This window comes from Bidens hawaiensis, unplaced genomic scaffold (genome assembly GCF_021521415.1).
Source record: "Bidens hawaiensis isolate Kalapana, Puna unplaced genomic scaffold, B.hawaiensis_p1.1 tig00038211_1, whole genome shotgun sequence".
Classification (NCBI taxonomy): Eukaryota; Viridiplantae; Streptophyta; class Magnoliopsida; order Asterales; family Asteraceae; genus Bidens; species Bidens hawaiensis.
Window position 1 is genome coordinate 37813 of NW_027496716.1, and position 14444 is coordinate 52256.

Here is a 14444-nt window from a genome sequence, read left to right on the forward strand (position 1 = left end):
TGGAGCACCAATAGTTTGGTTTGTAGCAGCATCATCCGTTTTGGTAATGGCTAGTCTTGAATCAGCTAAAGGTGTAACAACTGATTGATCAACAACTGATTGATCATCAACAGTTTGATTACCTGCTGGTATGTCTTCAGATTCATCAGTAGTTTGTTTTATATTATTTGTTCTAATATTTATTTGTTTTTTGAATTATAATATAATTATGGTTTGATGATAAATCGTTTCACAAATAGATAAGATGTTTTAACCCTGTTTAAAAGCTTTATGGGTTTGATGAGACCCAAAACTCGTTTATTTTATTTACTATAAAAATGATTTTTTAATTTAAAATAATATATATCTTTTTTTGGAATAAATCAGATATTAATTTTTATTATATCCCTACTTTATAGGATTTTTAAATCAAATATTTGGTGAGATTAGTTTTTAATTTAATGAGACGTTATAACCTGTTTAAAAAATATCTGGGTTTGATGAGACCTATACACATGAATTCGGGTCAAATGCATGAGAAGCCCCCATTTAAAAACTAAACAAATCTGGTGACTCCAAAAAAAAAAGGAACGACCATATAGAGTTTTACGGTTTCGTTTATATATATTATAGATAAAAACAAAAGTATGAATCTCCAAACCAAATAAGCATCCAAACAATTTATGAAAAAGGTATGCAATAAGAAGTAAAGGATGCGTTGGAGAAAAGTAAACCCCACTTCCCAACCGCTTTCTTTCTCTTTTATAAATACTCACACATGTTACTACTACTTATATTATATTAACCTCATTCTTCTTCATCACTTCTCATTATTATTATTATTATTATTATTATTATTCATTAGTATTATTCAAGTTCATCATACTAATAATATCTTCATATTCTTGGATCTTCATCTGTTACCCAAAGGTAACTAACCAGCATGTTCATGTTAATTCGATTCGGTTCGGTTCGATTTGAATGCTTTCTGTAAAGATTTTTTATTTACAAAAAGAATTATTCTTTGTTGACTGCATCAATCTTTACACCTTTTGTATAACTGAAGTAACACTTGAATCCAATCAGGTTAAATTGGTATCAGTTTTTATTAACTAGAAGAAGATGTTGGGTGAGCTCATCACAAACAGTCTTATGTAAGTGAATTTGATTTTGATTATAGAATATTGGTGTTTGGACACATGGGGTTTGTGAAATTTGTTAGTTTTTGAATGTTTATACCTTGTTTGTATATGGGTGTAGGTTGATTCTTGGATATGCTTATCCAGCTTTTGAGTGTTTTAAGACTTTGGAGAAACATGGAGTTGAAAATGGTGAATTGAGATTTTGGTGTCAATATTGGTGAGTTTTTAGTTTTTACTAGGAGTGTTTTTCGGGTTTCAGGTTTTTGGGTCAGGTTTTTGGTTGGGAAAAAGTGATTGTATAGCCGACCCATTTAAAGTTCGGATTGGTCGAGTTCGGGTTATTCGGGTTCGGTTTGTTCGATTTTTGGGTTTAGATAATATCATCAAAATTCATACATAATTTGACAACACGATATGATAATATTCAAAAGCCCCAAATAAATTATAATCCTGCAACTCAATATTCAAAACACGTGTATAGAAAAACAAATAATAAATGTTCAGGTTTTTTTCCCGGGTTTCTGGGGTCGGGTTGTTTGGGTTTTTGTTGGGAAAAGGTGACCCAGTAACCTGCCCTGTTAAGGTTAAGGATAGTCGGGTTTGGGTTTTCTAGGAATTCTTTAATTCAGATTCGGTATGGCTTCGAATTCGAGTTAGTTCTAGCCTTCTAAGTTTCGGGTTAAAATAACAGCACAACTTTTTACCTCTTATTATGTGTAATAACTAATAAGTTGGAAGTTCAATTATTGGGAGTTGACTTAACTGGGTGTTTGGTCAACTACTTGGTTTATAGTTGAAGAAGGTCAAAATTGGGGGATAAATAGGTAATTGGGTTTGAAAACATTCATGATTAGAGACAGAAGGTTTGCAAGCTACCTTTTGTTTTAAACTTTTAATGATTGAAAGAGACATGATTGGGTTTGGGTTGCTTGTTCATGTCATAATCAACCAATAGTTTTCTCAAATTTTTTAAGAATAATATTTTTCAAATGTATCGAAATGTTATGTTATCATTGGACAGTTTATATGTTATTATAAGATTGTTATCATTTTAATAAATATTTAATACTGACTCCACTATGAATTGTTTTGGTATTTATAGTGTTGTACTCTTTGATAATAAAATCATGTTTTACAATTAGTTTTTTTCAGAGAATTATGGTTTTCGTCTTTATGGTGTGATTAAATTTGTGGTTTTAGTTCATTAATTTCAAATTTACGGTTTTCGTTCAATAGCTTTGTTTTCTATTGCAATTAAACTGGAGCATATTTGTCATTTATAGCCCAGATAAACCCCAACACTAATTCTCAAATACAATTTTCATCTTCGTCGTGAGAATAAAAGGATAAAATAACACTGATGGTTTAACGACCAAAGTTAACGGAGCTAGTGGGTTCGGATTTAATTGCAAGTGAAAACCAAACTATTGGAGGAAAACCGCAAATTTAAAATTATTTAACTAAAACAACATATCTGGTCAAATCATAAAGACGAAAACCACAATTCTCTCTTAGTTTATGTCTTCTCGTACTCAATTAGTCGTTAATAGTCGGGTTTACGTATGTCTCGCGACTATCTATTGGATCTCATTTGTACCTTTAGGTGGTTAAAATTTACATATTGAAATGCACAATACCCGAAACTCGATATCAAATTTATCCAAAAGAAATGTTAAATATTAAATGTATAATTTTAGCTAATAATTTATTCTAGGAAGTCAATTAAAATGACCAAAATTGAAAAATATTCAAAGTTAATTTACTAGTTTATCTATTTATTTAATAAGATTGACCAAGATGAAACATTTGAGAAAGTTGTTTAGCTATTTTATCATTTTAAGACTAACTATTTCTTTTATGTGACGTGTCTATCGGTTAACCGAACCTTAATTTTAGTGACAATGGATATGTACGCATTTGCTTTTACTTATGTAACAAAAGGGGCCCACTTGAGTCATGCTCTTGGGTGATGTTTTGAGTGATAATCATGAATGACACTCACATGGAACATGTTTGCTTCTATTAACTTCTTTATTGTGTCTTCTAACTTTAGCAAGATGTATAGCAATCTTCAATTCTATATTCTTGCTTATTTCACAAGATATCCATCCTTTTCAACTAATTATATAATATTTTTGCATAAATTTTGCATTTTTCATGTAACGTTTTAAAAGATTGCGTGCTATTGGACCTTATTGGTTATGTGTAGAATAATTGATTGATATTTTTCAGGGTAATCGTTGCAATACTCACTGTTTTTGAAAGAATCGGTGATATGTTCATCTCATGGTACAATTTTTGTACACTTCAAAACATATATTTCATATTTCAAAACTGCGTGAACGTTTTATTTAGGACAACGAAAATAACCGAATTATGTAAAATTTTTGTAGGGTGCCAATGTATGGTGAGATGAAGCTAGCTCTTATTATCTATTTATGGCATCCTAAAACTAAGGTAAAAGAGCATCAAATTGGGTGGTTAATGGTTATACTTTATGCATTAAAAGGTGTACTAATAAAGGAAAGTTGTATGTAGGGGACCTGGTATGTATATGAAGCAATGTTGAGGCCTTTTATAGAAAATCATGAGACAGAAATAGAAAGGAGTTTAAAGGAAATGAGGGCTAAAGCATGGGACGTGGCAATTTATTATTGGCAGAACTCTACAGAATTGGGTCAAACAAAGTTCTTTGAGATTTTTGAGTATTTGGTCTCTAAGCCTTCAAGACCTGAGGTTTGTCATCTTTTAACTTTTCTTTTTGAAAGCACTTTTTTTAAGTCGATACCAGTTTCAATAATATTGGCACTGGTGTCGATCGATATGAGTTTGGTTTGTCATTGGTACTGACACTTGGTATTGTTTACGATAGCAAAAAATATCTTATTTCAGAAACCATAAAACTAAATATCGACACCGATGTTATTGGGTCATATCGATTTGGTTCAGTAAAATAATTTGCGTATTAAAAATTTTTAAAAAGTTTGTTTACAATTGTTTGATTGCATAAAAGTTGGCTCCTGTAACCAAAAGAACAAAGTCATGATATGCTTAAAAGGATATCAACGTGTGTGTTACATCGATTGAAAACCGAAAAACTGAATGCAGATATCGGTTTCGATAATACCGCCACCCGTACATGTTCGGTCGGTATTAGTTCGGTGCTGTCAAGGTACCTCCACCAGCATTCGTTATAGTTGACGATACTAAAACAAACTTTATTTCGAATATAACTTCATGTTTTCATATCGGAATATTGAGAAAAACAAATTAATCCCAAACGAGTGTTTAGTTTTGTTTTTTAAATTTAACAGACGTGAGTTATTAAAGAAAAATAAAATCATTTGTAAGTATAATTGTATAATTGGTGAAATTGAAATTTACAAAAATTATAATAAAACAAAGTATAATAATTATTTCGTTGTGTTATACTGTTATAGATGATAACTTTTTGAATGGTAATTGTATCAGTTGAGAAAAAGTGAAAAACAATTACTTGGTTACATATGTAAACCAATCTTCATATTTATATTTTTCATAAATAAAGTGTTACATGTGTTAAAAAAAATTGTTATAAATTTTACAAATAGCAAATTGGTTTTCACTTATGATATTCTAGAATTTAAATATTTGATAACATTTACAAGACATAAAAATGTAACTGAACTTTTTCTTTATTCAAATTAGTGAATATAATTTTAATGCTTAACCGGATCTTTTTTAGTAATGAAATCAACTACACTGTTTATAACAAAACAAATACATTATGCAAATTTAAAAACCAAACCAAACATAAGTCACACATGGAGATGATATAATCAACTAAATCAACACAAACTACATTTCTATTTGCATAACCAGCATAAAATCACTAACTATTGTTTCATCTATGCATATTTTGCAACATTATTTATTAATGCTAGAACACAGTATAAAAAAATTCATAACCATTTTTCTATTGTGCAGCTTCTACATAACCATCATAACTCCGGTGACGGACGTCCGCCACCACCACCGGTCAATCCAACATCTTTTTTCCGATCAGAGCCCGCAGAAGACACGTGGGCGCCCACGGCGCCCCCGTTACCAAACACCACTCGCCACCGCAATGACCGAGCTGTATACTTAGAGGATCTCCACCTTCCACCATCACCAAATCGATCTAGTTCCCGAGAAACGGGTTGGTTTAGATTCAAACGATCCCGGGGAAGTTGATTAGTTGAATAGGTACTAAATTGTACAAAATGTAAAAAAAAACAAAGAATATAGGAAACTTCTTTATTCAATCAAAAGTTCAAAACAATTTTTTTGTTCATACGAATTGGTTACGATTATGTTATCTCTATGTGTGAGAGAGAACACAATCGAAGAGGGTGGTTATGAGGTAGAGGGTGTCAGAGAATTGGGCCCACATGCGACGAAAGAATGTGGGTCCATTGGGTACAGGGGAGGTGGACATGGGCTTCAGATAAGCCCATGCTGCATGTTTCACAAGGGGATCTCTAATCAGAATTTCGTACCCTGAATAGGCGACGGGGTTGGGAGATTTTGGGGGCATGATGTCGCTTGTGGGCGTCGGGAGGATGTCTTGAAGGGAGGTGTAAGAAGTAGGTTCAATGGGGACGAGCTTAAAATCCGAGGAAGTATCATAAGTTGGCGATGTTGTGGTGGTGGTAGTGGAGGGAAGACGACAGGATTTGGCGTTGCCGTTCCGTCGGTTGATGATGGAGGAGGTGGTGGTGGTGGTAGCCATGGTGGAGATGAAATTGATAAACTATAGAATTGAGGAAGATTTTATAAGAGAAACTTAGAGATGAGATGAAGTTATTATAAGAAAGAATGTTTGTATTTGAAAATCGTGATGTGTTTTGAGTAAAGCTAATAATTGGCGTATCTTGTTGATGTCTTAGCATCATTTGTATTTCTTCAAGAATTATTAAGATATTTGTTTATAAATATATGCAAATGGACCGAATTTAGGTAATTAATTATTCATATCGACAATATGACAGTTGTTATCAGATACGATGCTTCTATCGTTATAACTTATAATCGATTTACACTTTATTGTCTCACTCGATTATGCTTCCATGAATGGTTATGACATTTTTTCTTATAAAGAGATCATGTTGACTCGAATTTAAATATATGATAATTATATAAGACTGGTAAAAGTGAAAGTTAGAAATGTCATAAATTGTTAGTGTAAACTAGCATTAGCTAATATATGTTCTATTAATGCTATATCACATGCTATGTATTTGGAAAAAGATTTATTTATTAAATCTATAGAATTCAATGAAGAATCACCAATTAAATTTCACAGCTGTAAACTGAAAAGAATTAAAAGTGAAATTGAAATTGATTCATGAATTAAATTGAACTTATTATGTATCTACCTTTTCATAAAAAATGAACTTGTTTTGTAACTTGTATAGTTGTAGATAGGCTATTTCTACTTTAATGGGGTGGTAAAGTAGTTAAGATGTGAAATAATGATACTCTGCTTTGAGATAATGTGAGAAGCGTGATGCCTAAGGTTTGAACCACGCATGTGCCAAGAATTTCACGGGAACCTCTTTGGTAGCCCGCTTTGTTTCCAACAAGTGTAATAGTGTATGTCCCTAATAGGCCAGAACACTATTGTTTTAAGATTCAAACTATGATAAGATCGATTATACGCGAGTGTTATTTTGAAATTTTCCGACAATTATTAGTTACACTAAAGTTGTTCAAAAAAGCTATAAGTAAAAAGGTAAGCTTATATGCATTTACTTTAATTTAATGATGTATTCAAATTTAAATCAATAAAATCATTTCCTAAAATCTTATAAAATTACACACACTTTTTTGAACGACCAATCTATAAAAAACAAAAACAAACCAAAAATAGACTAAATACGTATACGCCCCCTTGTGTAAATAACTTAGAATTTAATAGTATAATAAAATTTCAATTGTGCAATGAATTTTCAATAATTATCAAATCTTATTCTAAATTAATGGATGAAAAGATTCGTATAATGTATTCGGATTTTGACAAGGCCGATTCCGAGAAAGGAAAAAAAAAATTTTGGTCGAAGACGAAAATTTTTTGGGCCTTAAGTAAAAGAAGTATTTTGTTGGGTTTAAACAATTTAAATTTATATGGGTTTACTTTGTTATAATTTGGATTGTGTAAAGAACTTTTGTATAAAAAACGGATTAAACATGTGTCAAATGCGACTTGAACTCGTAACCTTTTGGTTAGAAGTAATACCATTTGCCACTAGATCAAACTATTGGTTATGTAATTAAGTTTAAACACTAAATATACATATTGTATTTCATGAAAATACAATATAAATTTTTAAAAAAAAATCCGGACCTAGATGGTGTCGGGCCTGTGGCCGTCGACCACCTTGCCTCACCCCAAGGCCAGCCCTGGATTTTGATTATTTGGTCCTACATTATACTAAGTGAGCGTGAGAGGGGTGAGCGTCACACCATCTTATGCTTGCGTCAATACCATGTTGTCCCTCCTTGACTCTTGCGTGAGTGGTTACTCCGTGAGCACACGACCATGAAGCTTCATTTTTTAATTTTTACCATTAAAGTTGGATTGACCGGTGAACAACAACTATATATATTTTTTAAAAAGATAAAAACTCATCAATAAACACCTCCCAATCCTCTTTACTTTAAACAAAGATCATTTACTAATGGACTCATCATCATCCTCTTATTACGATTAGATTTCATCACACTAGTTATAGTCGTAACACTATTATCAGTACAACAAGCTCAAAGCTCGTGTCTTAGAACAAGAATAGCTAGTTAAGCTAGAACGTTCATGAAAATTTTTCTGATGACTATATCTACTAAATAAATGTTTAGGTGTTGTTTCGAATGAGCCTTCAACTATTCCGACAAATAGGCAACAATTTGCATAGAGACATATCGTGGTTTTAATAAAAGTATGATGCGAGAGGTAGACCGGGGTTTTAGTCCTTTACAAAAGCGTGCATCCGGAATTCATCAAATGGCATACAAAAGTAATCAGATGAATTCTTAAAGATGTCTGAAATAACTACACTGGTCACTATTAAATTTTTTTGTAAATGTGTGACTTTGTAAGTAATCTTTACGATAACAAATGCTTATGAAAACCGACATGAAGTGAAATTCAACTATTATATAAGGTGCATGAAACCAAACATGTCTTTCTTGTATGCTTGGTAATATTGGTCAAGTCGTCCTAATGTGTGATGAGGCCCGTACAAGTGGGGTGATCATCTACACCCAACGACAATGTTTGAAGTTGTGGCATCACATAAACCATGGACTAGCATTTATTCTTTGGGGTTGTCGATTCCAACAATGATATAACTGTTTTGGATCAGTCCCTAATTTTTGATAACGTCATAGATAGAATTTCACCCGAGTCTTGATTTATCTTACATTGTGTACAAGCACATGTATTATCTACACGATGGAATATATCCCAAATACCCTACATCTGTTATGTCATTTACATCTCCAAAAGATATAAAAAGGTTTGAATTTATGCGTAGTTCAAGCAACGGCTAGAAATGATACCTAGCGGCAGCGTTGTAAAAATCCCGAACATGTGTCAATTAATCTCCGATTAATTGTTAGTCTCTAACCACCAATTAATCTCTAGTCTCCACCCCACCAACTTGTACCCGATAAATCCCCATTTGTCCAAAATCAGTCAAAATTAAAAACTTTATATGTAAAATTTGGAATATATATATATATATATATATATATATATTTGAAAATTTACATATAAATTCCAATCCGATTAATGGCTAGTCTCTACCTCACCATCCGACTAGCGCCTAGCGATTTTTACTACATTATATAACGATGTGCAAACAGGTCAAACCCTCGAGACCCGACCTAACCCGTTTAGTGGTATTCTCAGGACCCGGGACCCGACCCTTATTGCAATTAATCAAAGTCTAACTAGTTCAGGTCTCACAGATCTTACCCGATTTAAATAAATACAAAACAGTCATACGTATTTTTAAGACCTGAAACCTATCCTATTGTAAATAACTAGGTGTGATACCCAGATCTCACACGGGTCTTACCCGGTTTATACATTAAACTCATATCAAACAAGCCATAGTAACCAACCCCCACAAAACCCCTTATCTTGTTTTATCCTTCAAACCAATCAACCAACCAACCAACAATCACACAACACTTTGAGAACTCACAAACACAACAATGGCTGCTGCTTCATCTGCTTTTGCAGCTGTCGTTTCATCCACAAACCCCAGGTCTTGTTATTCCAGTTCACCCAAATCTCATGCCTTAAGCTTCTCTAATACATCTTCTTTAACCTTCCAATCCAAATCTCTCCGGTCATCATTTTCTTGCCGGCCGGTAACTGCCCGCCGGAGTTCGTTTGTCGTTAAAGCTGTAAGTACTCTCTGTTTATGTTAATTGAATCTTAATTGCTTGCTAATGGGTTTTGATGGTGGTGTTGTGAATTGGGGGTTAAATAATGTTAGACCCTTGTTCATTAAATACTTTTTAAGACTGACAAACGGGTCGGGTCGGGTCGGGTGGGTTGATTAAAAAAAGGGTTGTTTTGGTTCGTGTCAAAAGGGGTCGGGTGAGTAATGTGGACCCTAAATAGTAGGACTGGCAAACGGGTCGGGTCGGGTGGGTTCGGGTCTTAATGAGTTAGGGTCGGAACGGGTCGATTCAAAAGGGGTTATTTTTGGTTCTGGTTGAAAGGGGTCGGGTGAGTAATGTGGACCCTTATTCACCAAATAGTTAGGACTGACAAATGGGTCGGGTCGGGTGGGTTCGGGTCATAATGGGTTAGGGTCGGAATGGGTCAATTCAAAAAGGGTTATTTTGTTTCGGGTTGAAAGGGGTAGGGCGGGTTCGGGTTGAAATGGGTCGGTTAGAACGGGTTCGGGTCGGGACGAGTTTCGGTTCAAAATGCGTTGGGTGGGTTTCAGGTCATAACAGGTTTGGGACTGAACAGGTCAATTCAAAAAAGGGTTGTTTTGGTTCGGGTGGAACATGTTTGGGTAATGTTTTTTTTTTCTTTTTTAAATTGTGTGCATTTCAGCTTTGCTTATGGCCTTATGGGTATTGAATAATGTGGACCCTCTTTCACCAAATAGTTCGGACTGACAAATGGGTCGGGTGGGTTCGGGTTATAACGGGTTCGGGTTGGAACGGGTCGATTCAAAAAGGGTTATTTTGGTTCGGGTTGAAAGGGGTCGGTTAGAACGGGTTCGGGTTGAAATGCGTCGGTTAGAACGGGTTCGGGTTTAGGGTGAGTTTCGGTTCAAAACGGGTTGGGTGAGTTTCGGGTCATAACGGTTTAGGGTCTGAACGGGTCAATTCAAAAAAGGGTTGTTTTGGTTCGGGTTGAAAGGGGTTGGGTGGAACGTGTTTGTGTCAACACGAGTTTCTGTTCACAACGGGTTGGTTTAAAAATGTATTTTTTTTTCTTTTTAAATTAGTGTACATTTCAGCTTTGCTTTTGGGTATTGAATAATGTGGACCCTTATTCACCAAATAGTTAGTACTGACAAACGGGTCGGGTCATAATGTGCTAATGTCAGAACAGGTCGACTCATATAAAGGTTATTTGGTTCATGTTGAAAGGGGTCGGTCAGAACAGGTTCGGGCCAAGACGAGTTTCGGTTCAAAACGCGTTGGGTGGGTTCGGGTCAAAACGGGTCGATTCAAAAAAGGGTTATTTTGGTTCGGTTCGAAAGGGGTCGGGTCAGAACAGGTTTCGTGTTAGAACGGGTTTGGTTCGGGGCGAGTTTCGGTTCAAAACAGGTTGGGTGGGTTTCAGGTCATAACGAGTCGATTCAAAAAGGGCTATTTTGGTTCGGTTCGAAAGAGGTCGGGTCAGAACAGGTTTCAGGTAATACGTGTTGGGGTCGAGATGAGTTTCTGTTCAAAACGGGCTGGTTTACAACTTTATTTTTTTTTATGTTAGTATCGCGAGTTTGAATGCTTGATTACAGATACGTGAATTCGGTATTGGATAATGTTGATCATCTTTTTACTTGCAGGGACTGCCACTTGTCGGAAATCAGGCCCCGGACTTTGAGGCGGAGGCTGTTTTCGATCAAGAGTTCATCAATGTAACTAAAAGTTTCAATGTTTACTTTATAAATTTATATTTAGGCATGTAAGCGTTCGGCAGTAAGTTCGTTTATTTGAATGGACGAACATGGGAAGTCCATGTTTCATTCGTTCATGAATGCTCACTTTTATATATCCGTTTGTTTAAGTTTGTTCATTTGTGTCCGCTCGTTTAACTTATATAACTATGTAATTTTATGGGTTTAAAAAACTAATAAAAATAACTATATTAAGTAAATGAACGAACATGATTTAGCAGTTCAAAAAAATAAATACAAAATGAACGAACATGAACATGAACATGAACATGAACATGAACATGAACATGAACATGAACATGAACATGAACATGAACATGAACATGAACATGAACATGAACATGAACATGAACATGAACATGATCTTGTTCTTGTTCGTTCGGTTCGTTTACATGCCTATTTATATTATTTTAGTGAGTATCGTGCACCACCAATCCACTAATGTACGTTAAGAAATTGAAAATTTTGTAACTTTGTAAAAAAATGTCGTTGCAGGTTAAGCTTTCGGACTACATCGGCAAGAAATACGTCATTCTTTTTTTCTACCCTTTGGACTTCACTTTCGTTTGTCCAACCGGTGAGTCAACTCATTACTTGTTACACATATTTACTGGAATATCAAATTTACAAATTTTGTTTTGTTATTGCAGAAATCACGCATTCAGTGACCGATATGCAGAATTCGAGCAGATTAATACTGAAATATTGGGCGTTTCTGTAGACAGTGTGGTAAAATTTCTATTACTTTTGACATTTTCTTGCATAAGTAATATCGTTTTCGTTTCAAGAATATTATTATTATTTTATACGTTTGCAGTTTTCGCATCTTGCGTGGGTTCAAATAGATAGAAAATCTGGTGGTCTTGGTGATCTTAACTACCCACTGGTTTCTGATGTCACAAAAGAAATTTCAAAGGCTTTTAATGTGTTGATTGAAGATCAGGTACATATTTATAAATGATTTTTTGTTAGGGGTGTGCAAGAAACCGAAAAAACCAATCCGAAACCGAAAAAATCGAAAAATCCAAACCGAAAAACCGAACCGAAACAAAAATCGACGGTTTGATTTAATATTTTATAAAAACCGAACTTGCGGTTCGGTTTTGGTTTTGCATATAATAAAACCGAAAAAACTGAACCTAAACAAAAATCGACGGCTTGGCTTTATATTTTTATAATAACCGAACTTGCGGTTCGGTTTTGGTTTTGCATGTAATAAAAACCGAAAAACCGAACTGAACCGAATTTCTAGATTTTTATTTTTTTATTCTAAGTAATTTCTAAGAATTTAATAAATATGTAACTCATATATTTTTGGCCAAATGTATGATAGTCAATTAGTTAATTATTAACCAAATTGTTTTATACCTAAATTAATTATTTCGGCCAACTTTTTTTCGGCCCTTAAATTTTCAAGCTCAAATGACAAAAACCGAAATCAAACCGAAACTAAAACGAAAAACCGAAACAAAACGGTTTCAAAAATCCAAAAACCGTAGTTTTGGTTTTTGGTTTGGTTTTAGCCCAAAACTGCACCGAACCGCACCACACACACTTCTATTTTTTGTTAACTTTTCGGCTATTTGTGTAATAATTATTTACTATGTGACAAAATGTTTGTTTTTAATTTCAGGGAATAGCATTGAGAGGGCTTTTTATTATTGATAAGGAAGGTGTTATCCAACACTCCACAATTAATAATCTTGCGATCGGTCGAAGCGTTGATGAAACATTGAGAACACTTCAGGTAAACGTTGACTTGACCCGTTAAAGATAAAAGTATCGGTTTTTTAATATTTGAAGCTTATTGGTTAATTATATTTTCATGTATGTACCTTAGGCGTTGCAATTTGTACAAGAGAATCCGGATGAGGTGTGCCCGGCTGGATGGAAGCCCGGGGAGAAGTCAATGAAGCCCGACCCGAAGGGCAGCAAGGAATACTTTGCAGCCATATAATTAGAAACCGGTTTTGTATTGAATCAAGTTGATTTTTGGGAAAAAAAAACCCTTGTGAAGTCTGGACTGAATTTGTTAAAAAATATTGTTGTAAGCATGTTAAAAGCTCGAAACTTTCGGTGAGTATTTTGATTACAATAAGAGTATGTTCGGTTTCACAAATGTGTGTTAAAAGATACGTCGCTATCGATTTGTAGGTTAGTGCAATTGAAACCAAATTAACGATAAAATTATATTGAAATAATCGACAGTTTGATTTTGGTTATACCTTGTTTCGAATTGGTTCGCACCGAGTGTTTGTCATTCGATTATGGTCCAAAACATGGACTATGATCCATGTTAGGGGTGGCTCTGCCAATAACATCTAGAAGAGTGTATAAAATTATTATTTGTAAATGGTAGATTTATAAGAATAAATAATTTTATAAAAATCTTATGTTCTTGTATTTATAACAAACTGAAGACATACAAAGTTATGGCAATAACAGTTATATGATTTAACAATTGAACGTATCGTTTAGTAGTAGAATTATTATTTGGTGCATAAAATTATTATATATATACATAACACCATCATCATCATCGTACTTAGTATATCCCACCAATAGCAAAGCTATGGTAGGGTCTGAGGAGGGTAAGATGTAGGCAGTCTTACCTCTACCCCCATAGGGATAGAGAGGCTGCTTCCGGTGAGACCCCCGGCTCGATAGTAGTTTTGCATCAAGCCTTGGACATAAGGCACTAGCACTCAATCATCGGGACACCGGCTGATCGGTGCATGTACCCTTATCTTTCAGCTATCAACGCCACTACATGATGCCTGATTAACCGTCCGTCACTTTTAACGTTATTTTCACAAGATTAGTAAAATAACGTCAAAATTAGTGCAATTTCACTTTTGCCCACCCGAGGGTTCACACATATATACATCATATGTGCGCACCGCAAGCAGGGCTAATATATATACATAACACCAATGGTAAAAAAATGCAAAATTGGTGCAATTAGCATGTGCTATTATGCAAAATAATGTTACAAATAATGAAAATAAATAATAAATCTAATACAAAGATAAGAAACATTAATAACAAAAACTTCATAATTGTGACAATCATTTTTGTTAAATTCTTTTATCTTAGAATCTCAAAGGGAGACACCACCAATAACAACCTTCTTTATTAATGTACATTTCAC

At 34.2% G+C, this 14444-nt stretch overlaps 2 protein-coding genes across 3 annotated transcripts; both read left to right on the top strand.

Annotated features, from left to right (window-relative positions):
• The first annotated feature begins 758 nt into the window (after window positions 1-758).
• LOC143590217 (putative HVA22-like protein g) lies at window positions 759-6319 on the top strand. Of its 2 annotated transcripts, XM_077070766.1 has the most exons (7): window positions 759-909; window positions 1066-1133; window positions 1240-1338; window positions 3354-3410; window positions 3515-3578; window positions 3660-3857; window positions 5088-6319. In XM_077070766.1, exons 2-7 carry the CDS (start codon window positions 1102-1104, stop codon window positions 5334-5336), a joined length of 699 nt encoding a protein of 232 aa, XP_076926881.1. In that variant the 5' UTR covers window positions 759-909; window positions 1066-1101; the 3' UTR covers window positions 5337-6319. The 2 variants fall into 2 exon arrangements, with proteins under 2 accessions (XP_076926881.1, XP_076926882.1); XM_077070767.1 differs by having other exon boundaries at window positions 827-1133.
• A 2946-nt stretch (window positions 6320-9265) lies between these two features.
• On the top strand, window positions 9266-13412 carry LOC143590218 (2-Cys peroxiredoxin BAS1, chloroplastic-like). The gene is made up of 6 exons (XM_077070768.1): window positions 9266-9554; window positions 11183-11254; window positions 11789-12022; window positions 12111-12236; window positions 12927-13040; window positions 13134-13412. The coding sequence occupies exons 1-6, from the start codon at window positions 9360-9362 to the stop codon at window positions 13248-13250; spliced, it is 858 nt and encodes a 285-aa protein (XP_076926883.1). The 5' UTR covers window positions 9266-9359; the 3' UTR covers window positions 13251-13412.
• The last annotated feature ends 1032 nt before the right edge of the window (window positions 13413-14444 follow it).

What these genes read in the sequence shown, in the direction of transcription:
- LOC143590217 (XM_077070766.1), top strand. Translation starts at nt 1,102, where the DNA reads ATGTTGGGTGAGCTCATCACAAACAGTCTTAT. An exon ending in AGATTTTGGTGTCAATATTG is followed by an intron (nt 1,339 to 3,353) that starts GTGAGTTTTTAG and finishes GATATTTTTCAG; the next exon opens with GGTAATCGTTGCAATACTCA. An exon ending in CTAAGCCTTCAAGACCTGAG is followed by an intron (nt 3,858 to 5,087) that starts GTTTGTCATCTT and finishes TCTATTGTGCAG; the next exon opens with CTTCTACATAACCATCATAA.
- LOC143590218 (XM_077070768.1), top strand. Translation starts at nt 9,360, where the DNA reads ATGGCTGCTGCTTCATCTGCTTTTGCAGCTGTCGTTTCATCCACAAAC. An exon ending in GCGTTTCTGTAGACAGTGTG is followed by an intron (nt 12,023 to 12,110) that starts GTAAAATTTCTA and finishes ATACGTTTGCAG; the next exon opens with TTTTCGCATCTTGCGTGGGT. An exon ending in AAACATTGAGAACACTTCAG is followed by an intron (nt 13,041 to 13,133) that starts GTAAACGTTGAC and finishes TATGTACCTTAG; the next exon opens with GCGTTGCAATTTGTACAAGA.